Raw genomic sequence first — 24,970 nt, 5'->3', positions numbered from 1 at the left:
TTGCAGTCTCATTCCTTAACAATGCAGATTTTGATAAATGCAGGTTATGGTCACCTGGGCTGTGCTGGGGAAATTGAAGGTTGCCAAGAATGCTATGGAATAGCAGGAGGCAGTTCAGTTGAGGGAAGCTTGTGCATATTTTATCAGCGTTAAGCTGTGTCTCTGTGTGCTCATCCAGTCTGTAGCAGGAAAATGTCTGTTAATCAAGCTACTGTTGGGCTATTATATTTTGAATCATTGCAGGCAGGTCTGGAAATCTGAAATGGCATCTGTGATTTATTCAGTTAATTCCTTCTGTAATGGCTGAAATAACATTTTAAACTTTTGGGCTGTAGTTTTCAGAAACGAGGCACTGATTAGTGAGCAAGGGAATTTTTGAGATGGTCAAAATTATTCTTAGCAATTGCCTTTTACCATTCTGTTGCCTGCCTCTTGTTTAATGTAGGAAATATGACATAATCACTGAAAATGGAGAAAATGTAATGATTTTTGAGGTTCTTTTTCTTGAATAGCGAAGTCAGTTGCTTCTGCTCCCTGCTCCAAGCTGAACGTGGTAGGCTGTCTCTGACAAGTTATTAAAAACCATCTCTTCAGGGCAGTGATCATTCATGGAATGGCTTCTGGTCCATGACTGTTCCTGCTGGAGATGCAGAAAACACTCATGACCCGGAGTGGAAGTGAACACAAGAATTTATGATGCAGCAGAGCACTGCTTTGTACACTTGGTGTATTTGAAGAGGACTAGTGGTTTCTTCATTAGGATTACTAGTTTCTCAATTAGCTTTTGGGGAACTACCTTGCTGCCTTCACTGGAAGCCTTCAAATCTTAGCCTTGCTTTCCTTTTGTCGCTCTCTTCCTTGTTGATTTTTGAACTTCTGTGATATGAAAATGTGATTTTAAATGGATCTCTGCAGTTATGCAACACTAATTTTCCTCTATGAAACGCCTAGTCTTCATAACAAAATATTAATGAATTCCACAGTAAGCAGTGTTACTACTCAGGTGTCTTTACTAACTGGAAATAAATTGTTGCTTTGCAAAATCTAGTGAAATCTAGATACAAATCCTGCTATCAAGAACTAAATCCAAGCCAGGGGATTGACAGCAAGAGGAGCAAATTCCTGAGCCATAGAAGTAATCCTAGTTTGATTACAGGCGGACAGTGAAGTATCTCAGTGCTCTTAGAATGGTCCCTGGCTGAGAGAGAAGGCTTTGTATTTCAGCCCTGTGTAGCAGAAAAGCTGGTATTTCAGTGTACCCTTGGCTTGCTGGCTTCTCCCATGCTTTCAGAGCAGTTTTTGAGTATTCCGGCCCCAAAATACCAGGCCAAATATTGAAGTCTGTGTTCAGATGAACTCTCAAGGAAGTACTGTGCTTCTGCATCTGTAGATTAAAACAGAATGGCTGTCTGGAATTAAGCTTTAGGAAAGCTTGTCAGGGTCATGAGCTCTGCTATGCTAAGATCAGATATTTTTAAACACTGTGTAGTCTGAAAGACTGCAGGATCTGGCTCCCTGGTTGGTCTTCACACAGAATAAGTTGTAAAAGAAGAGATTCATAGTGCATTATCTTTGTCCATCCCGTAGCCTCCAGGTTAACCATCGTTTTCATAGTGGGAAGCACTACTGGTGCCAAACGCACAGGAATCATCCTGCTAGGGTACCAAAGCAGAACGTTTTGAAGAGATGAGGGGTTCTGGTTTTTCATAAGCAGCAGTCTACCTGCCTGCTTTGCAGAGTGTGGGTGGGTGGCAGAATCAACCTCACGCTGTGAGCAACAAGAAAAAGTCGTAACTTCTGTGCTGTATTACCAGCTCTGTTCCTTTCAATCCTGTCAGGTTTATCTGAAGGCCGATCATCTCCACGAGAGAGGGAGAATGCCTATCAGGATCACTTGTGACATTTAATATCCTTGTTGTTAAGTCATAAATAGAGAACACGATTAGATTGCAGATGCTGTTCTGAAAAATGCTAAGGATGTACAGTCTTTACCCAGGAAAAATGTAACGTTTGGTATTTGAGTTTTTTTTTTTTCCTGAGCTTTGGAGAAGGCAGCACCTTTCACCAACTGCCTTGTACAGGGTAGATATTTTTTTATGGCTTTCAGTGTGCTTTTGTCATCATAACAGAAGTTCTTAGTGACTCATACTATAAAAGCAGCAATCTGTTAATGAGGCATCAACCTCCAAAAGCCTGAAATGCCATCTTGAGTGATTTTAAGTGTTAAGTTATGATAATAGAAGTGCACTGTGCTTTAACAATTATCTTTATTTAAATTCCTACCCTGACTTTTAAAAACTGTTAGAGCATCCATCAACCCTGAAAAATACTCAGTGCTCATTCTCAAAACTGTTGTTCTGAAGGAATATAATCAAAGAATTTTAAGCTCTAGGGCTGTAATTCTGCCTTACATCATTTTGCTGGTGCCTTTTGACAGTGGTAGTATTTGCTTCCAACTTTTGTAAATTCTCAAACTCACAGAACGTATCACCATGCCTTCAAGATCAAAGTAGTCTTTTTTTTTTTTTTTTGAGTGCAGATAATAGAGTTTTGGCCCAAAAAGTAATGCTTATGTAGTTTTATTGTGGCTATAATGCAGAGCACTAGGAGAGCCTCCAGCATAAAAACCAAAAAAGCACAGCAGGCAGATGCAGTAGATATTCACAAACTAGCAAAGCAAGAAAAGATGCCATACTGTGCAACAGCATGCCTGCAGAATAGAGGCCAACGTGATGTTGGACCGAGCAGTTGGTTTAATTAAAGACAAGTGCAAATAACAAGAAAATGCAGTTAAGCCATCAGAACACCTTCATAACAGCGCCCTAAATCTTCATAACTTCTCCTCATGCAGTCGGCAGATACGCTTCTCGCCCGCGCTCGCCATCCCACTGCTCTCCTGATGGTGTGCTTATGGAAGAACACAGAGCCACCTACTTGTGTTTGCCAGATGATGATCCTGCGGGTACCCAGGGGGCTCTTTGCCCCTTCCTAGCCCCATTCCTTTACCTATCTGCCCTTCTGCATTGCCATTCAGGAGATGAGTATTAATGCCCCGTTCCCATTTAGCACATTCAATGAACATCACATTGCAAATGCAGAGCTGGTGGATTTTTTTTTTCCTTCAGCACACCACAGCGATCTCCACTTCTGAACTCGCTTTCCTATACTGCGTTCCTTATACAGCTGCCTCACTTTTAACCTGGGAGGCTTTTTACAGATGAGGTGCCCTACAGCTGGGTTTTTTCCTTGATCGGGCACTGTGCTGGTAACTGTCTTTTCCACACGTGGGGAGGTTGTTGCTCCTTTTGAAGGCATCTTGTGCTGCAGAGGCCTGCGTGCCATAGTGCTGTCAGAAACGTATGCCACATAATAAAGATTTATGTGCTGTGTAATTCAGCCCTGACGATCCCACGCTGCCTTTGTGCTCTGTTAATGCAGTGACTGTGCCTTAGAAGAGCAGCATTCGAAGCTCATGCTTGTCTCTTTTCATTCGTCCTTTTGGTGTGTGGTATCTCTGTTTCCCATTTTCTAGCCAGAGCTAAATAACTTACTTTAAATGAGCGTAGATTATTTTTCCCCCACTATTTCGTTTCTTATCTCCCATATAAATACAGATTTATGAAAGTGCATTAAAATGTTTCTAAACATGACACGGCCAAAAGCCCTGTGACTTCCTTAGTCATCAGGATAACTTGGGCTGTTACCACTCTGCAAAACGTTTTTAGAATCTGTCATTTGATTCAAAGCTGAATACCTGCTTAGGACACTTAGGTAGTGGTTTGGGGTTGGTGTTTTTTTTTTTTACATTGCTACTTACAATGGTTGACTTGGAATGAAAAGCATTAAATGAGCACATAAAGGGAATTCTCCTTAAATATTCCATTTAAGGAACGTGCCTGGGGGACAAACTCTGTTCTCTGTCATACTGAGATAAACTGAGAGGAACTCTGCTGAAGTGAATGGAAGAATGGAACTAGTTCACATTAAAATCACCATAACGACAGCAGAAAAATCTTATAATGGATGCTGCTATCAAAATCTAAACTTGTTTTTAAACCTTTGACACGCAGAAATGTATACCTAATTATACCAGCTTTCCTCTTTCCAAAATGTAAGCTTAGTTGTAGGGCAAATTTGTTGTCCAGAAAAATCTATTTGGTTGCATTCTTGCTTAAGTAGGGACTGCAGTGTTTTAAGATGCTATAAAATGCTAACAGGAAAGTTCATCTGTTTGAGGATGCAAAGAGCAGTGTTTTACTCTGAGAACCAGTTTGTCTTAAAAGGCAAAACTGTCATGTAATTTTGTAGCAAACTGCCTAAAAACTTCACTGGAAGGAAGGAATATATTGCTTTTTGCTCTGAAACACACTGCCAGAAAGACAAGTATTTAATTGATACTCATAGCTCACTACTTGTAGGGAATGCTAAACGAGTTCATATGTAATTTGTGGTTTTGTGAAGTTGTGCTTTAGAGAACAGCTGGTTTACTTACACCAATACTGTTGACCAAGAAATATTTGGGTGATCAAAAAGGTTATATCAAAGAAAAGCAACTTTTTTATTTTTCTTCTGTGTAGTTTGTTTTTTTTTTCTCTCTCCTATGTGTTGGTTTCTGTGCCTTTAAGCCTTCAGATTTTCTCAGTATGCTCCCCATATCACAAAATCCCATTTATTTAAAGGGAATTGGTATTTCCTCCTTAGGCATTTTTGGAGCAGTGGAATTTGAGATTCTCAAGTGATCCACTGATCCCCAGGTATGGGAATTAATGAAATACTGACTGCCATGCATGTGGGCAGCAATCTTTACGAGCATATATTTGCAAATCTGTTTTCTTGCACACGTCTGTTAGCATGTAAATACACAGGTACACTGGATCTATTGGGATTAACCTCTCAAAATGATGCATAATGTAGGTTGTGGGGGTTTTTTTGTTTATTTTAGCATTTTGTTGTTGCTTTGTTTTGATTTTTGGTATTGTTTTGTTTTCTTTGCATGTCTGGAAGACAGTTGCAATATTCAAGGTCTTCAGAAATACTCCATGTCTACTTCAAAAGGTTATGCCAGTCCCATTTTTTACCACTTAGAATTAAGCTAAGGTGTGGTTGAGGTTTCAAGGTGTCTATTACAGTAGCAGTAGTGAATAAGTTCCAGATTCTGCGTTGTTTTGTGGAAATGAACGCAATCCATGCTTTGGATTAAGACCTTAATTTAGATCAACGCTCTAAATAAGCTTGATAAATTTCACTCCCTTACATGCATGAACACAACCCAGTGCACTGTGCAAACTCTTCGCTATCAGTGCTAAAAATGCACAGAAGAAAAGTGAATGTGGTTTCTTATCAATTAGGGCTTGCATGAGATGAATTCTCTGTATCTGCTGTGTTGCAGTAACTATATATCTTATTAGTATATCGACAGTATGCTGCATCTTACACAAAATTACATATTTTTTCTTGCATTTTCCATGTTGGCTCACCTTCAAATTCATAAACTAGCGCAGCAGATTTCACCAGGTGAAATACTGTGTCTCTACTCACATAGTAGACTCCCATAGGCTTGCTGTGCTCCATCACGTTCTGCACAAACAAATACCTTTTCACAACTGAGGATCAATCGCATACTGGGCTTGCAGATTAATTTTATTAACAGCCACCAGCAGCTCATTAGTTCTGGCTGGTGGTTTGATCTCATGCTTCTCCTTCCAGTCGTCTTCTGACAGGTGGAAACATTTTAAAAACACTAAAGGAAGTGAAAATTGGATTTGTAAAAATAGAAGTAATGTATCAACTATTAAAAGCATGTTGTTTATTCAGCTGTGTTAGTAGTCAAAGATGTTTAGTTGCTTTTTTTTAAAACTTTTTTTTTTTTTTTTACTAACTTTTGGTAACTTTGAATCTTTACGTTTTAAAGTCAGAAATATTTACTGTGTGCACTGCATAGTTTGTTAGATCCTTAACAGATAGCTCACAGCTATCAATTTTACAGCGATAGAGCATCTAGAGAGTTTAGTTTGCATTCTAAGCCACAAAACTGGAAAAACAGCATTTTTCAGTTGGTGATCTCAAAGCAGAGTATCTGCAGGTGCGCATCCTCTGTTCTAACTGTATAGGCACAGCACTTATTTATGAGAACAAAGGCAGAACAAGCCACCTAGCAATCCATTAATTGGATTTTGTAGCATTTCTGGTATGAGAAACCACCTCTGCCTTTAGCAACCCATGGTGTCACAGAACTGTTATAAAAAGCTCCTCTGGGTCACCGAAGAGACTTGGTTGGCCGTGCTGATGGTTGGACTCAGTGTTCCTAAAGGTTTTTTCCAACCTAAATGTTTCTATGACTCTAAGGGCATCTGGAGAGTCCGTTGACTTCCACATTGTGGGCCCAATATCTGCAAGTGCCAACACCTCCGGCTGATGGACAGAATGTTGTAACACTCAAAGGCTGTGAAAATCTGGCCGTTGTGTTTTGTTGCTTTGTCACCAAAATGCAGATTGTGCCCAGAAGTGGGAATTTGTGGAATTGATGCAGAAAGTGAGGCAGGAGAGCTGCTGTATCTTAATTCTCAATTTTCAGCACTTCGTTACAAATGTTTCCTGCACACCTGATGGTGAATTGCAGTGGACTGTAATTATGGCATGAGTATGTGCTGTCTTTTGATTGGAAATACACTGCTAATTAGTTGAATACAAATCTGAGTATTACAACAACAACATGGTGGCTGATTTACACATAGGATTTAATTTTCCATTCTGGAATAAAGCAAAGCTGAGACTTCCATTTCAAAGTTTGCAGAGAGCTTTCAAACGTTATTTATGAAGTTGCTGAATTCTCTCAGCTCCACCTTTGACTTCCTCAGGGTTGGTCCATTACAGTCGGTGGCAGTTTTGTGCCTGGTTTGCAGAGGTCTTTTCAGTAGGCTCCAGCATCTCCTCAGGGTGCCACTGCTGGAAGCAGTCCGTGCTCCTTCAGCTTTTCAAAACCAGCTTGTGATTTATCAGTGCTTGATAGTATATGAATTCCAGCTCTTTATGTCTCCAGACCATTGGTCACCCTGCTGAAATCAGTGGACACGACATGTTATTATGGGTTGGGGTCCAGGAGTTGGCACATCCTGGAGTGCTGTTGTCAGTGGCCAGCTCAGTAACATAAGATGCTTCTTGCTGTTTGCTTTTTGTACAAGGTGTGAACACGGGAAACATGGAACAGCTTCTCTTGGCTTATGAACCTAAAAACATGAAGCTTTTAATTTGTACAGTTTGGCTGTTAAAAAATAAATGTCTGGATGGGTTCAAATCAGTGAACTAATTGATACTCTGTGACTCTTGTGGAGTATTTTCCTCACTTAACGGTGATGAGATAATTACTTGTTTAAGCAAAATACCATCAGTCCTTCCAGTTATGGTTTTATTTGTTAGGAACAAGAACCTCTTGCTTTTGCTCTTAAGATTTCTATCAGTTTTGCATTACTTGCAAAGGTGGTTCGGTGCCACAAAGCTGCCGCATTGCTGGAGACCCCTGCTACCGAAGGAGCCAAATTAACATGCAGCATGTTAATTTGTTTTCCTGTCCTTCGGTGGCAGAGAGGAGAGAGAAATATTTCGGTGAGTTCCCGCTCCTCACTACATAACAACAACAAAAGCTGTTCATGGCAATAACAGTTAGCAGCAGGGCGATGGCCCCAGGCAGCTGTAGGACGCATCTCACGATGAGTACCAATGTTGACTGGTTTTGCACTGAATGCCTCTGTGAAAACAAAGAGCACTGAGAAAATAAAGATCGAACTAAAGCCGAAAGAAAGATTTTTTTATTGCTATGTTTTACTTTGCTGGCAGACCAGAGCAAAGGTTTTCTGAACATTTAAAAGATGAAAAAGGTGAAGAATCCCAGAAGCGATTTATCTTGAAGCGAGATAACTCTAGTATTGATAAAGAAGACAATCAGGTTGGTTCTCGGCTCGAGAGTGGCTGAAATTTTGTTCTGTTCTTTTCTTTTGTTTTGGAGGCGGGCTGACTGATGTTATTGTTGTTCTTTTGTTGTTGCTCTCCTCTTCCCACCCCCACCCCCTTGCTGCTCCTTGCCCCGCAGCAGCTCCGAGCCCTGCACCGTGGCAGCGTGTGGGTCTGCATGGGCGGTTTGCTTGGCAGGACGTGCTGCATGCCCACGGGGGGAACGCCGAGGCTCGGGCTGCGTGGGAAGGCCGTGCCGGTCGCATTTCTCCATGTGTCGCCTAACGATGGCAGCTGTTCCCGCTCCCTACAGCTTGCTCCTTCAGTTGTACCCATCCATTTGGAGCTGGATTTCAGTACGGACCGATGATAAACTGGTGTAGCCCAAAAAAGGAGAAAAACAAACAAACAAACAAACAAAAAAAGCCCCAAACAAACATGCAATGGTGAGGCCAGGTTGATTTTTAAACTATCCTAAAAGAAGTTTTGATCGAAAATGAATCAGTCCCATCTATTAGCATCCCTCCCCCCCCCCCCCCCCGCCCCTGCCCTGACCGTGTGTTACTGTCTGTGTGACTGACCTGCTTGTCGTGCATGCACCGCAGCACCAGTGTCCCCGTGTTGCTCATCCTATAACGTGGCATTGCTGGAGGTGAGCGATGTGTAGGGAGCACCAGGGGAGCACGTGCCTTTGTGCTGCCTTCAGTCAGTGTTGTGCTGTTCTGGTCTCGTGCAAGCTGTGTATGTGGGACATATTAATAACAACAGCAACAGAAAAAGCAAAAAAGGTTCCGACACAAATTGCTATTATGAGAAAATTCTCCCAGGTAAGAAGACTGTGTGTGTTTTCTTTGCTTAGGTTGTGTTTGTTGGAGGTACCTGCTCTAGTGAGTCTCTCATTGCCACTCTCCTTCATGTTTTCAGTAAAGGACTGATTTTCCTTTCTTTTTTGTTTCCCTTGTCTCCACATTGTACCTAGCAGCCTTGCAGTTAGGCTGCATCTCAGTTGGCTTAGACATCAACTCTCAGCCATTTTCAGGGTGCAGTGAACATGGGGTTCAGCCAAAGGAACACAGCATGAGCAACCAGAGAGTGCTGAGTGGGTGGAGGAGAGCAGTGCCTTTAACATAACCACAAACGAAGCGCTTCTTGCTGGGGGCCTCCTCTCTTCCCTCCCTCCCCAGGCCACGGCCACTTCCTGCACTGTGGTTTATTGATGGGCAAAAAGGGCCACGCTTTTCCCAGTGAAAATGAAATTAGGGGGTTCCTTATGTCATGGAAACGGTTACAATTCTTGTACAAAGCGCTTGGGACTTCTCCTTATTAAGCTAGCTTTTGGTGGGCTTCTTTTAGAGCTCACAACTTAGGTCTTACTGCCTGGTTTCCCTCCTTTCTTCCTTGGTCTCATAAGTAGCGCAGTGCTGCCTGCCCTCCCATCTCATGGCCGCTAGGATAGCTGAGAAACGGTCAGAAGCAAAGGCTTGGGGCGAGAGCAGGTGGATTTAGGGCTGTGGGTTGCAGGCATCGGGCAGGAGGCCTCCTCTCAGCCCTGGGATCCGTGGGCAGCGTCTGCCTGGGAGCCCTCGGGTGCCCTAGGAGTGAAAGCTATCGTTTTCATGGTTCGTTTGTTTGAGTGAACATTGATTATTCTCAGCTGACAGTTTCTTAATGGCAGTTTTTAACAGCTCAACTTATATAACCCTCCTGGTTTTTTTTCTGCTCAGCAAAACAGAATTCTTCCATTTAGAGATGACAGACGAAGTAAATCAATTGAAGAGAGAGAAGAGGAGTATCAGAGAGTGAGGGAGAGAATATTTGCACAAGATGTGAGTAGTTGTTTTCCTTGCCTCTTTAGTGCCATACCTTTCCCGGTAGCCAGCCAGCACTGCCCCTGCAATGTGAATGCTGGATTTGCACCATGAGCTGGAGGTGGCAGGGAAAGGCTCTGAGAGAAGCTTCAGGTGCTGAGGTTGCTTTCTGGAGGAGGAGGAGACACTGAGAGTTGCAGGGATATGGGCAGAAGAAAGAGGAAGCCCAGCATGTTGTCTGAGAAGTGCTTATCCTGTTTCTTTGAATGTTCGTGTTTGTGTGGTCGAGGTTTTCTTCTTCTTCCTTCTCTTTTTCCAACCAAAGAGCAGCGATTTAAATGGACACTCTCAATGATCTCAAATAGCCGTATTATTTCATATACCTCAAGCCAAATCACTTTTTTTCAAGTAGCATTCAGCAGAGCCACCTGATGGTTACGTGCTTTGGACCAGTGCTGTACAACTGAGACAATGAGGACAAAGAAAAGTCAGTGGGTAAACGTGGAGCTGCACAGGTTTTCTGAAAAGACTGATTATTTCTGCCATCAGAAGGAGTCCTGCTGGTGATTGTAGCATGAATAGAATAAAGTGGAACAGGCGCTGTAATTCCTGCCTTGCAAAAAAAAAAAAAAAAAAAAAAAAAGCTTAAACAACAAAGCTACATTTCTAGGGGAAAACATTTAAATTTGGAACATCTATGAGCTCTACTTCATGTTCCTTGAAAAAAGAAAATTACAATTTGCTGTCCTACTGTAATGAAGGGATCCTAAAAGGAGAGAGGGGAAGAAAGGAAGTGGGGGTAGTTACCATTTTGTTTTATCTCACATCTCTGTGGGAGCTGTGCCACTGAGAGGAAGATGGGAACAAAACCAATTAAAACACACTGAATCATATTTGGCAGTGTCCTTTTAAATTAAAACTGTTCCTGTGTTGCAGGACTAATGCTGTTGTCTGAGATAACCTTTTCTTTCGCTCTGGTTTTTGGAGTTCCACACATCCAAGTTACTTTTTGTTTTAGGAGAATATGTTCTATGGTGTTAAGGTGTGTGTTGTCTCATTTGTGATGAGTAAGTTTTGCTCGTTAATAAGTAGTAATTGCCACATCTGAATGTTTTTAGCCTGCTTTTTTCCTTCTAGACTGAGAAAGTTGCAGAAAAACAGAAGCCCTTCATTTTATGTTATGCTTTCAGCACGTGGGTCTGATGTGCATACTGTCACGGTATGTACAGTAGAGTTAATGAGTCATTCATGAGCCTCTTTTTGCAACCTGTCTTCTGTATGAAAGATTCTGTCTCTGGTGTATTACGAAGGAACTTGTGCAAAAGCAAAAAAAAAATCTTTGGGTTTTGAAGCAGACTGCCAATGAGGCAAAAGGTTGTTAAAAAAGCAACAGCTAGAAATGCCAGGCTGGGAGGCGGATGGCTGGAGAAGTGTGCTGGAACTCGCTCCCCAATGTGCTGCTGTTCTGATTTTTAAACCGTTGAGCTTTGAGGGCAAGTGGTGAGCTTTGAGTTGCTCACAGTTGGAGGATGTTGTGGTCTGTTGGGTTAGCACCTCCAAGTAGCAAGGCCCAAGCAATGGTCTGGTTGTGGCAGGCATCCTATATGGATGTAGAGTGAGCGTGTTTCCAGATAGCAACGTAGATCTCTCCCTCTCTCTCTCATATCCACTCATTTGGTCTCTCTCTCTCTGCTGTTGTAGGTGCTAGTGAGCCAGCAGTGCATCCTGTTGCGCTGAGTTTCAGCAGGTTGTACTGATAATATTAACAGGAATTTGTTTCTTAGCTGAGCTTTTTTGAGTGGAGCACTCCTCGTAGTGAGGCGTTTCCAGGATGATGTCAGAGGGTTGTGGTGGTGGGCAGTGTTTTGGTTCGTTTTAGGAAAGAGAAGTGTGGTTTCCTGTCGCAGGTAAACCACTTGCTGCCTGTAGGACTTTTCAGTTTTAAAGCACTCTGCAATCATTTGTAAACCCATTTTCCCCAAGTTTCTGAGGTAGGTACCTAAGCACGTAAGCCTTGTCATCTTGCAAATTACAGATGTAGAAAGACAGAGAAGAATTAATCATGGTATGAAGAATTAATCATGTGGTATTTCTATTACCTGTATGCTGTTTACACTCCTGTAGTCAAGCCTTTATCCGTGCCTTGCTTGTGAACCTTAGAAAATGGTTTACGGATATTTCACTTCTAATTGGAGCGTGCATGAAGAGGACTTGCATGAGAAGTCTCCAGAGGGCAGCAGCGAAGGTGCAGCCGTGCCTTGTTGCACCTAGCATCACTCAAAAGATGCCTCAAGTATCCCAAACTCTGTGGAAGATAGATCAACCCAACTATCAGAATTCAGAGCAAAATTTAGGAGAAAAAGGCACGACAGAGGCAAAGAGTCCTGTGCATGTTTCAAGTACCGTGAAAAATACCTTAACCTGCTCCCTACATATTGAGCAACAGAAAGCTTCCTTGCCCTTCCTTTGCTTTTTGCAGCACTCCAGTGCACCAGATATCTTCATTTCCAAGTTTAAAATAAATACGTTCATGAATAATGCCATCATTATGATAGTCCTCATGATGATTAGTCTGATATTAGTCAGTCTAAATTATACTCCCTGTCAAATTTTCCATCTGCTGTGTTGGCTATCATAAATTTTGATAAGGGAAGCTGGAGGTTCTAATGACTCCTGTCATGTAGAGTCGTAGCAGGTGGCAGGGACTGAGAGAAGCATGTTAATGACGTAACTTAATAAAAGGATGGGTAAGGAGTGAGTGTATTTGATCAGTTCACTGCAATAGGAACTGCAAGGCATGGACCTCCTAAACTTGTAGGTTGCTATAGCACTGAATCAGCACTGCGTGAGCTCCGTTACAATCAAGGTTATTTTTCAGTTGTAAGGCCTGCAACCTTTCTATCATAAACTCATTTTTATTGTAAATCTAGCTTTACAACAACTTGTCAGTTTTATGACCAAGGGCACAAAGGACCTGGAGTATCCAGGTCTTAAAAAGAAGTTTCTCATCTAAGCTGCTTCAGTTGCTTTTATTGAATTGAAATAAAATTCCCTGAGGAAAATAATCATTAATAAAATCTTAAAGAAAAGAAAGGTACATGTTACTCTTTCAATACACATCAATGCAAATTATAGATTTAACTCAGAATCCTGAATGTGTATGTAAATGGCACAGTAAGTTTGGCTTTTAAGCATGCAGAAAATTGATTCTAGAGACAAGCAATTAAATTACTTAGGGGAAATTTCATTTTTTGAGGTTAATGCGATGTATAACCTCACGAGCCAGAATCACATAAGAACCATTCATTGTTCATCAACGTATTCTCTAGCAATTACTGTGTATTCATTGAAAAATGTAGGTGCTTTATTAGTTACACAAATGCTGGAATTGTCCATGTTGCACATGGTACTTATTAAAGGAAACACATCACAGTTTTTATTTTTGGCTGTTAATTGTTACGGCTGTTTTTGACTAAGCAGTATATTTTGAAGGGCCAGATCCTTTAGATAAAATAAATAATGATTCCTCTGATTAAGAAAGCATGGAGGGTCTTCGCTGCTCCCTGATTCAGGAGTCCCTGAAGGAATGTTTGAAAAGCTGGCTTTATCCTTGTCTTATCTTGTAGGAAAAGAGTAGGAAGAAGAGGTTTTAAAATAGACAAAACCAGGAAATGCCTTCTGTTGGCTAGCATAAACCCATAGGTATCAAGACTCCAGTATGGCTGTACAGAACCCCCCTTTTTTGCTGCAGATCAAGCAATTAGCATTAGTTGTAAGCCTGAGATGTATCAAATCTCATTAGCTCACATGCAGATGATTGCCTGATGGTATCCACTGCAGGATATTGCTGCATGTTAATTGTTATCTATGCAGGCTAATGTAATTGAAAACAAGAACAGCAACCCCCTGTATACCTTGTGCTTGACAGAGCTGAAGCACATCTTCCAGTTAAGATTTAAAAAGGTTCTGGGAAATTATGGAATGAAAGACTAGCTTCATAAGTGACAGTTAGTCATAAAGAGAACCTTAATGGAAATCTTGCATGCAGAAGTCCCTGAGGAGGTGAATTTGTAGGTGATCTTGCATAACCTTTTTTCCTTTAGTAGATTTGTTGTCAGTGTCTTTGTTTGGTGTAAAAGAGCCAAGAGTTTTAAAAACCTTTTTCACAACATCTGCGTACGTACTTAAGGCTCAACTGAAAGTACTGTGAAAGCTTATTGATGCTGTAGATCAGGAAGGTGAGTCCTGACCTTCTAGTAGCTGAACTACTGTAAGAGCTGCTTAGCCATCAGACTTATTAACAGTTAGAGTAACAAGAAAGTGCCTGTCTTTTCAGCCTATGCCCATACTGAGAAATAAAGTTTCTAAGGATTGGTAGACCCTTTGCCAGCATCTTCAGCCAGGAAGACAAACATAGTTGTTACAGAAACTGTCCTTAGCTCTGTAATGCAGTTTGTAGTGACATTAGAAAGGGAGCAGTCCTCTCCACTCGCTTTATAAAGTATAAATCTCAAATATGTATTCTGCTTTATGCCCATTTCTATAAAAAGTTTTATCATTAAAAAAAAACTCTCATAAGCACTTCTGCAGACAGGTACACTCCTCTTTGCTTTTAGCTCAATGGGGATGCAGACCAGTAGTCTGGTCAGAGTAAAGGTTTTTACTGTTTTTGGAAGAGCCAGCAGTTAAGGCTGCTTTGGGAAGGTGACTGAGCTGAAGTCATCGCACAGCTGCCCATCACGACCCACAAAGAAAAGATGCAGCCTCGTGGTTGAGGTGGTACAAACCCACAGGGGGATTTTAGTAGACTTCAAAGTTGTTAGACTGTGCTCAAACCCACACAGCACCCAACTGTTGATGAAACCTAGTGAACGAGGAACATAAAACGGGAGGAGATGAAGCATTGTAGCTGTGCAGAGGATCCCAGTGGGATAGTTCACGTCTCTTCTTAGCCTGGGATGGAGCCCTAGGTCTGCTGCAGCCAATCCCTGGTGATGGAAACCTTGGCCCTGAAATGCCAGGGTTTTGTGCTAGTGAGACGTGCTTGCCACCAGTGCAGCCCTGATCTCTGCGCATTCGATTCCTCTGGATTTCCTCACGTTCAGCTGGGGCGCAGGCTGGGAGCCTGCCTGCCCCATACAGCATCCCTGGGTCAGGTGCTGGGTGGGTAAAGGGCAGTGCTGGAGAGAAACTGCGCTGTGTCCTCAGGGCTGAGTTCATACATCTCCTGTACAAGTAGAAAGTGACACCAGTAATGACGGTGTGCCATTATTCCTTGAGCGGAGTCCCATTGTTGTGGAGGGGATGGGCATGAGCTGTGGTGTCCTCAACCCCTTGACTTCCTTTTGTTTAAATTCTTTATGAGTACTGACTGTCCTTTCTTCTGTACCTCATGGAGATATAATCCAATGACAGCTGCGAGGCACTTTGTGTAGCGAACATGAAATAGGAGGGAAATGGAGAAAATCAAAGTGGGAAAATTATTCATGGGAAATTGAGCACAGCTTCATTTCTCTGCATAAAAAAATTAAGTAATGCCTAAAGAATTACACACTTGCCAATAGGATTTATTTCTTCCGAGCCCTTCACCTTTCTCGGGGCCTAAGTCATCAAGTCTTCCAGCAGAGAAACATTTTTGCAATAGATTTTATTATTGATGTTATTATTATTAACATTACCCTCATTTTATATCTCGATGTGGGTATGGCTGTTTCCTCTCCACGCAAAATCACTTAGTATCTCTAAGTACTGTAGTACCTTCTCTCCCTTTGAAGAACTTTGTTGACTTTGCATGCTCTCCTCCTGTTTGTCTTCCCTACCTGCAGCTCTGTGCTATTCTGCAATCTTATTTCTGGGTGGTAGGGCAGACTTGTGGCAACTCGCTTTATGTAGGCAAAACGTTTTTCCCTTTGAATCACCAGCATTTTGCACATTCCACCTTCTTCTGATCTCAGGGCTGAGAAGTTTCAGTTTGTTTCCAAACTGAGACCCCTTGTTGGCAATGTGTTGTAATGCATGGAATTTATTTTACTGGCCTGACCTCATTCTTGACCTTTTTTCCCCTCTTGTCTTCTGCAAATGCAAATGATGCATGAATTGAAATCCCCTTATGCCTGACCAGGGGAGATAATTCTAAAAACAAGGAAGGAATTGGAACAGCAGAGCATATCTAGAACGTCTGATACAATGCCTTTTTTATTTTTCAGTCAGTTTGCTCCCAGGAAAACCTTTTTGTGGAAAACAGGTAAAAAAAAATACAGCTTTTTTTTTTTTTTTTTTTTTTTTTTTTAATTTCTCTAGCTGTTTCTCTCTTACTATTTGGTGTATCCACAGCTGTTAATGCCAAAAGCACTGAACAAATTCATAATCCGTAACAACTGCGGTGTTTTTCTGCTTTGGGGAGGGGAGGGACGGCTGGGGAGGAAGGGGTTGCCTTGCAATGCTGTGTTTGGATAAATAAGTAAGGTATTAGTGCTGCTTTTTCCTAACTTTGCATTTCACATTCAAAACGTAGTTGTGGGGTGGTGGTGTAGGAGAAAGCCCATCTAAATGTTTCATTCCAAGTGACTAATCTCTCTCTGGAGTGCCCTCAGAATTTAACTTATCGATCTTTAAGAAGCACTCTAGCAGCAGCTGGACGATGGTATTTACAAAACACGCTGTTTGTGTTTCTGGTGCTTAACCCTCTTTTCATGGCAGCACTGAGTCACTTGTTGCTGCTGAGGGCTCAGGAATCCCCCAGGTCCTGCCTGCTGTGGTCCTGCATTGTAATAATGCAATGATGGCACCTGAGCCAACTGTTACTGCATTGCTGTGTGATGGTTCTTCAGGTTCCTTATAATAAATCCACTTCAAGCAAAGGGAAGAAGAAAGTGTGTGTTAACTATGAAGGTATACGATATACAAAGCTCTGTAGCAGCCATAAATAAGCATAGAAGATCTTAGGAACTGTGTGCCATTATGGCAGATAAGGATTTCAATCAAAATGCTGGGCATTTCACTGGTGAGTGCTGGAGTTTTAAAACTGTTCATTGTTGGCTTCGAGAAGATCATCTTTCACAGTATTTCTATCTCTGTACATCCTTACTTTTGCCATTTGTGAGTAAGGCTGTTCCCATGGTAAATGACTCCTCAGTAACGGTACAAAACAGCCTTTCTGGTGGATAGTCCTGAAGGGGGAAGGAAGTATATCCCTCAGGATGTCCCACTGCCACCTAACCACCTTGTGTCCTGAGAGCCCAGTACGTTAGCTCAGCTGCTGCTTCTGTGTCACGAGATACATTTTGTCAGAATAAGTACAAATTCTAACAGGGGAACCCTGAAAAGACAAAAGAAGATGCTCCCATAAACCTGCATTTTTATCCCTGGGAATGGGAGAATAAGTGTGAGGATGCACACTCAGGTGAAGATCCGAGCACTGCTTTTTCTTGCTGCATGCCTTACAGCCGTTGGCCAGGTGAAACACTTAAACTCAAACTGAGCTCTGTGCACGTGAGCAATCTTGTGGATTTGCTGTGTTGAAAGTTACATATATGTTTAATGCTTTGCCTTTTTTCACCTACCTGAAACGCTGAACCTGAGCGTTTATCTGTGCTGCAGAGATTTCCAAGGGACATAGCAAGTACTTAAAATTACGCTTGCAGTATTTTGCTAGCTTGAATTTTTATGTTCTATTAGGTGACATTCTAATGAATTTTCTTTTAGATGTAGAAGTATGGTTCCTTGGCTTCTGAGAATTACCTTGCTCGGTAACAGGAAATGTTAAATGGCTTTCAGCCTCCCTGGCTGACATTGCTTATGTTTGGTTGACTGCCAAGTTGTGGGAATGGGAGTTGGGGGCCAATTTTAGCCTTGCTTCTCTAACTGTTAACCGGGCAAGTTGGAAGATATTGCTAGAAACTAAATGTAATTTTAAAGATAGATTTGTATTACTGTGTGTGTTACCATAATCTTTCTTTTCATTTTTTCAGTAGGCTCTTGGAAGACAGTAGTATATGCAATGATACCCATAAGAAAAGACAGCTGTTTAGGTTTGTATGGCTTACTTTTTTTAATATTTGTTTCCCAGTAACTCTCAGTTGTGATTCTACCCATGTCCTTGCCAAGGACACCTCGCCTGGGTGTGGGTATGTCATTTTTCTGTCCAGAAGGGAGCACAGAAGTTCTTATCTTGCTTATCCCATGCTCTCTGAATGAGGAGATCACAGGAGGACACCTTCCTTTGGCTTTACTGATCATCAGCTCAGGAACCACATCTAGATTTTCAGCTGTTTGGGCTCCCACAATTTGGGGATTATTGTAACTGGTGGGAGTCCATTTAGCTGTAGTTGAGGCATTTTTCACAGACTGGTGCCCAGCCTGACATTTTTTCCATTCTTTGTTTTATTTAAAGCTGAAATAAAAATGTAATGAGGTGAAACCGGTTCCTTTACCTTAAAGCAGCAGTGCTTGGGAAAAGTTTTCTCCATTGCCGTTCCGTTCCAAAACCTTTTTCCATCTGCCCAGAGACTATTCAGTCATAATCTGTATCCCAAAGAACATCCCATGAGACCAAGAATCAGTCCATACTTTCATGGAGAGCACTGGGGCAGTGGAAGACCCAAGCTGATCCAACTGATGTAGGCTCTCATCCCATGCCAGGAGCACCAACAGATTTAAATCAATTGAAGTTTGGCGTGCCAAGCTGCTTATACAGCCAATCAGCTGCCACCCAATTTTAAGCAGAGCAGGCAGAAGTAATGAATTCTTTCAGAAATGTATCCTTCATCTAGTAGAGCATGGGTATCGCTAGATTTGCTGTTTGCATACGTAGCATTTTGTCACTTCAAGCTCGTATCACCTATGTTAACGTGATTTTTACTATGAGGTGAGAGGACACAGAATTGTTTGATGTGTATATCTGTTTGCCAATTGTGCATGTCTGCACAGCAGCCACAGGAGATGACAAGTCCACGGGTGGAGGAGAAGAGCTGGAGCTGGCAGAAAAACTTCTCCATGCTTTGGGCTAGCCCTGGTGAACTGATGGTCTTGGATTGGGCATGCAGGAGTAAGGAAGCATCAGAAATATCCACGCAGAGGCTCTTATTAAATGATACCTATTCAGGTTTGGGGAGCAAATAGGAATTTTGTGTAACATGCAACTACAGAGAACGGGGATGCATAAGCATTCGTTTTCTCTCCCTCTCTTTCACTAGAATATAAAAATAAGAGAATTATTGATTTTTAAGCACAGGAATGCAAAAGCGTCTGTAAATAATAAACTTTTTTTTCCTTTCCAATTAAATCTTAAAGACAATTTATTTTTTTTAATTTTCAAATCTTTCCCCCCCCTCCCTTTTTTTTTTTTTTTTTTTTTATGTTGTTGCTTCTGTGCTGTTTCTCTTCGTGTTTTCCCTCTGTCTGGGTCTAGCAAAGGTCAACAGGTAAATGCTGCCGATCACATGGGTGTGTGGCTCTGATTGCAGGCAAGGAATCCACCAGCCTGATCCCGTCCTTGGCACCCTGCTCCTTCTCGTCCTGAGTGGCACAGCTTGGCACGTTCTCCAGTGAGAGAGCAGGAGCCACGCTCACAGGGAGAAAGGGAGTGGAAAGGCAATAGATCCGCTCTCATCCTTTTGATTTGTAGAAAGTGCTTTGATGGAGACTACTGCAGAATAAGACAGAGGGATGGGGAATATCTTCTAAAAGCCTTCCAAAAGTCAGCGTTACAAGCCTCACTTGGGTCATAATGCACTGGGCCGTAGTAGGGCATGCTGGTTCTGTCCTTTTAGCAATGCAGTGTAAGCTGTTCATCATAAAGAAGGCAAATTTTCCTGTTTTTTGCTCTCTGCTCCCAGTTTGCTGTGTTGTCACTCACAGCACTCTGGATGCTCTGCAGCTGTTGGAGGACAGGCAGTCTCTATCCAGAGCTTTTTGCAACTTAAAGCTGGGACACAGGCAGAGGGGGAACATAGTGATGTTATAGTGTACGTAGAAGAGAGAAAACCAAACTTGATGGGGTCTCTAAGTGGAACATTAGCATTGAAAAGTTTGGGCTCATGCCTCATGCTGGGAAGACACCTTCAGGGAAGGGGGCTGAGTGACTTTCAGAGCAGATGAGTAGTGATGAGGTCAAACAGAAATAAAGAGGGTAGTTGTGAAGACAGAGGTAGAGGGCAAGTGATGTTAGTGAGGAAAGCCTTACAGCTGATGGACAGCGAAGGGAGAGAGATCGAGGAATTGCCTGAGGTAGTAGATGGGTGAACAGGCAGTGGATATGTTATGTCACCCAGTGTGATATTGTTTCATCAGTCCTGTCTAGTGAAAAGCTCCTGGGATGTGTGGGAAAGGGGAGCACTGGTAAGTGCTGTGCATGTAAAGAAGAGTTGCAGCAATGTTTATTTGCTCAAGGTGGATGAGTATTGGGGTCAAATTCCCCCTTCTAGGCACGCTTTTGTAAATGCAGAGTACTTCCTTTTTCTTTAGTTGGCTCACTGCAGGGTACCCAAAGATAGGCTCTGCCCTGACTGTCTTTTTGTTTGTGTATGAATCTTTGTTTTCTGATGTCCGCAGGGGGAACAGAGATAGCACAGGGAAGGCATCTGGCAGTCGGCAGAGCAGCACGGAGAATGAATTGAAATGGACAGACCACCAGAGGCCATGGAGCAGCACAGACTCGGACAGTTCAAATCGAAATTTGAAGCCAGCCATAACAAAGACAGCAAGTTTTGGTGGCATAACCGTCCTGACAAGAGGAGATAGCTCATCAAGTAACAGAAGTACCGGCAAACTGTCTAAAACAGGTAGCTAGTACTGTATTGGGTTCACAGTACTCTTTGCTGCATAGTGATAAATGTACATGGCAGGTGTGTTTGCCCATCTATGTATGCTAGAAGCTGGCTACTGGGTGTTCAGTTTATAGGACTTGAGATCTGCAAACCTTAGATGTGAAGTAGGCTTTCTTGGAATAGAGTGTGTGCAGTTTCCTATTTGGACGCTCCCTCTAATCGTAGCCTCAAAAGATAGTAGCTTTTGTAACAAAATAAACGAATGGCACAGATTGCACCTTTTTATTAATCTTACTCTTTTTGAATCCTGAAAAATTGTGTCATACAGCTGATGAGAATTCCAAGAACGTTTTGTTGTCACTGCTAAGATACAGACCACCTGCACTCTGGAGTACTGCCTCTCCATCTGTTGGCAGATGAGCCAGTGTGCTGTGGTAGAAGCCATCAGAAGCTCTGGATTCACAGAGGTCCTGCAGCCTCTCCATTTTCTTGTTTGGTTTCAATTAAATGAAATCATCATTTAAGGGTACTACGAACCTGATGGGAATTCTGCATTTATTTGCATTAACTTCATGGGTGCATTAACATATGGGTGAGTCACAGGGCCTGGATCTAAGTAGTTTCAAGCCATGCCATTAAGCTACTCTATTATATTTTTGTGTAAAAGTGCATAATAAATAATTAGCCCATCAGATGATTCCATCAGTTTGGTTCACTTGATAAATATAGTACAGGACAAGTGGTGATCAATACTTAGCACTTAGTGGTTTTTCAGCTTGAGAGTGCTTTATGGATGGTACTTAATTTTAATTCTGCTTATCAGACCTTTGTTAGCCAGATTTCATTCCTATTTCCAAAATGGCATGGTAGCCTTCGCTCTGCTTCAGGATGCTCAGGAATGGTGTTTTCAGAGTGAACTGAGGAAACCTTTGACTTTGTAGCTGCGTTCTAAACGTCACGAACTTGAACACAATCACAGGTTTTTTCAGAGAAGGAAGGGTACTCTCTCCAACCCTGCTCCTAAAGACGCTGAGACCATTCACAATATCCTGGATCTTTCTTTTTTTGCCTTTCTTTTACCTTTCTTTTTACCTTGAACAAACAATGGCTTTGAATTCTATCTTAAGATTCTCCTTCAGTTCTACTCCACTTCTACATATGTGCAAACTTACGGAATTAAGACTTTATTTTGTCTTTGATAAATATTAGTACAATATAGTTCTTTGTTTTGTTTTGTTTTTTTTTCACTTCTTTATTATTCCTGAATACAAGCATATGCTGTGTACCATAGAATCCTAGAATGGCCTGGGTTGAAAAGGACCACCATGATCATCTGGTTTCAACCCCCCTGCTATGTGCAGGGTCACCAACCAGCAGACCAGGCTGCCCAGAGCCACATCCAGCCTGGCCTTGAATGCCTGCAGTGATGGGGCATCCACCCCTGGATGCATTCAAGGCCGGGCTGGATGTGGTTCTGGGTAGAGCAACCAGTGCATGTAGCACAAGCAGTGTGTATATACCTTTTAAAATGTCCTCCTGTGTTTTTGTTTTTATTTGTATCAAGGATGAATAGGCTATACAGTGTGGCCCAGTGTATGCAGTAGACCATGTTTTAACCTCCAGATCTGTTTGCTTCCCACAAATCTTTCCATTGCATCAGAACTCAATTAGATATATATGAATTAGGGGGAAGGCTCAGGTTGCAAATGCACTATTTTATATAGCTAACCTTCAGCAGAGTGTGGTTAAGTGTACTCTGCAACACAGTATGCAGAGGTGCAGAGCCTTCACAACAGTGTCAGGGAAATCCAGTTTGGCAGGTTGAGACATCTAATTGCAAAACATTAATACTTTTAAGTAGCCATTTTGGTGTTAAAGTCAAGCATATTAAAGGGGGCACTTAGGAAGATATATTAAAATAGAAATCTCCGAAGCATATGAATAATGGTAAGTGCATCTGTACTCCTTAGGCACCAAACCCCAAATTGCTTTCAAATGAGAGCTCTTACATTTTTAAAACATCGTTGATATTAAAATTCCATGTTCTTTGTGGAGCAATTACATATTGTAAGTGCTCTGACTTTTTTTTTTTTTTTAATGCAGAGGTTTTCATTGTGAAAGCTAGTTGATGCATAGAAAGAGTGAAAATAAGTTAAATAAAAGGAAGATTAGAGAGAGAAAAGAGCAAGGCTGGATGTCAAAACCAGGTCACACCTTCAAAGCTGGGACACAAAGTGAATTTGTCAGTCAGCCTGAGGAAAGCCAGAGGAAATAATATCTGAATCCCTATTTCTGTCCTCTCTGAAATGTCACTGACTGGCGTTAAAACAGAGTAGAACAACTGTTAAAAAACAACAGGGAAATATGTCTTGATGAAGTGTCCGTTCTTCGCTGAAAAGAAAATATAATACAGCCCTCAGAGCTCTTTTTGCCTTAAACACAGTATGCACTGAATCAGTCTAAAGGCAGCAGTAGGTCAAAATGTCTTCCTCTGGTTAAACGATGAAAAATGTTTTCCACTATTTGAAACATGCAAATTATGCTACACCTCTGATGGTCATCCTGAAGCACTGTCAAATACTCTTCTTGAGCATTCAGATAATAAGACTTCAAGGATTTTCACCGATGGCTCACAGCTGCCTTTTAGAATGTATATTGCAATGCAGTGTTAGCACTGTAGTCTTTCTGGATAATTCTAAATATTTTCACCAAAATTAAATGTTCTGCCCTTAGCCTTCGCTTCTGATAAATCAGTAATCGATGTTGCATGGTGGGCTTAGAGAAACTGAAGCACTGAAAGAAGTTTGCCTCCCCTTAGGCAATGACAGATCAGAGAACGTGCTGTTCTCTGCAGTGGAGTCTAGCAGTATCTATTAGTCTTACACTCTAATTGCATTCAGCTGCATGGCAATAGGAGTTTAGCAAAGGAATTATGATATTTAATTCTTGCAGATTTCACAAAAGGAACTGTTTGAAACCCATTATGTGGTTATCATACTGTTGGAGTATTACTTTCATGCACCTGTTGATTGCTTAGAAGGCACTGTTCACCTTAAAAAATACAGAACCTAAATACAGTACTTAAAATACAGTACTTAAATACAGTACTTGGAATAAAGCTTTCTAATTCATTATGTTGCAGCTTAGTAGATACAGAGATGTATTATTTAGGTTGTAATCGAGTGCCAAAATTAGGACTTAATACTGTAACAAACTGCAGTCAGATTGCATTAGGACAGCTGAGGGACAGCCTGCAAAATCTTAGTTTAGATTTCCACTGGCAGAGTTGACTTTTCAGGGTTGACTAAATGTGTGTAGTTGTGTGTCCTATGGCTATCAAAGATGAATCTGTGCAATCTGTAACCACACACATCAAGAGAAAGTCTAGCTCATAAACATCACCTTATTTTCACCGTCACATTACAGTAGTTTTTAATGTACTTCATTAGGAGGGAAGAGAAGATGTGTTCCCAAGAAATGTCCTCTGTGCCTGTGTATGTAACTTTATATTTATTTCAGTAACTGTTGGAAGGCTTGTAAGGTCTCAGTGCTGCATCTTTAGCTTCTCTTAATGCATTTTCCATGGTGTGGAATGCACATCTGTTGCAGCGTGTTTCTTTCTCTCCCATTTATGAAAAGATGGCTGTGTGGGGATATCAGCTGTGTTGATACAGATCTGTAGGAATCATTAACTTCCTTGGAGTGGCTGCAAGTAATCGGAGATACGATCTCATCTCTCCTGTTAGGTGTTCACTGCTACTCCTGTCACACAAAGACTATTATACTGCAGGCATTTCAATACATTAACTTACATATATATATATATGTGAGATATTCTGTGAATTATAATATTGTGTCTGGATTTTGGAACTGGATTTCTGCTTCTTTATTATTTCCTTTGATCAAACATTAGCTTGATGGATTTTGCAAGTCCAAGAGTTATAGCAGGAATGCTGACGTGTGGGTAATAAATTTTAAGCCAACTGCTTCCAGTCGTACACTTCCCACCAGCTGACTGTGCTGAATGATCAATCTTATTTTTAGAAGTGAAGCTTGTAGAAAAGTATTGTGTTCACATGAGCGCATACCATTCTCATGAAAAACAACAAGAATTATAACATGCAGATACACACGTGACTTAGGAAAGCAGCAGATAAATAGGGAACCTGCATTAGCAGATCACCAGTGGTCCCTTCCAGCCCCTACAATCCTGTGATTTTGTGATTTCCAAATGTAGCATGAGATTGCTTATACAGAACACCTGCTGGAGCAAATAGTGGGCAGAACTTGAGTCCGTTTGATAAGAAAGGGAAAATTTAACACAGGCTCACAGGATGAGTTGAGCAGAGAGGCTCAAATCCATCTGACATTGGATATTAACCCAAAGAAAATAGAGCAGAATGTGTTGCGTTGCTCACTAGTGCTCAGAATATTGGGAAACTAATGGTA

General features: G+C 41.6%; 1 protein-coding gene across 22 annotated transcripts in view; it reads left to right on the top strand.

The window, feature by feature from the left end:
* Positions 1-24,970, top strand: part of ARPP21 (cAMP regulated phosphoprotein 21) — a 130,908-nt gene that overhangs the window by 50,694 nt on the left and 55,244 nt on the right. For 9 of the 22 annotated variants that reach the window (XM_090142354.1, XM_090142348.1, XM_090142347.1 and 6 more), the window contains 5 exons: positions 7,834-7,942; positions 9,672-9,773; positions 15,962-15,999; positions 17,726-17,785; positions 20,307-20,539. In XM_090142354.1, the coding sequence (XP_089998480.1) occupies positions 7,834-7,942; positions 9,672-9,773; positions 15,962-15,999; positions 17,726-17,785; positions 20,307-20,539 (542 nt within the window). The remainder of the gene's footprint in view (positions 1-7,833; positions 7,943-9,671; positions 9,774-15,961; positions 16,000-17,725; positions 17,786-20,306; positions 20,540-24,970) is intronic. The other 13 variants (XM_090142358.1, XM_090142362.1, XM_090142357.1 and 10 more) reach the window with 9 other exon arrangements.

Source organism: Phasianus colchicus, chromosome 6 (assembly GCF_987193195.1).
Source record: "Phasianus colchicus chromosome 6, bPhaCol1.hap1.1, whole genome shotgun sequence".
Taxonomy (NCBI): Eukaryota; Metazoa; Chordata; class Aves; order Galliformes; family Phasianidae; genus Phasianus; species Phasianus colchicus.
Note: the sequence above shows the minus strand (reverse complement) of the source record. Positions and strands in the feature narration are given on the sequence as shown.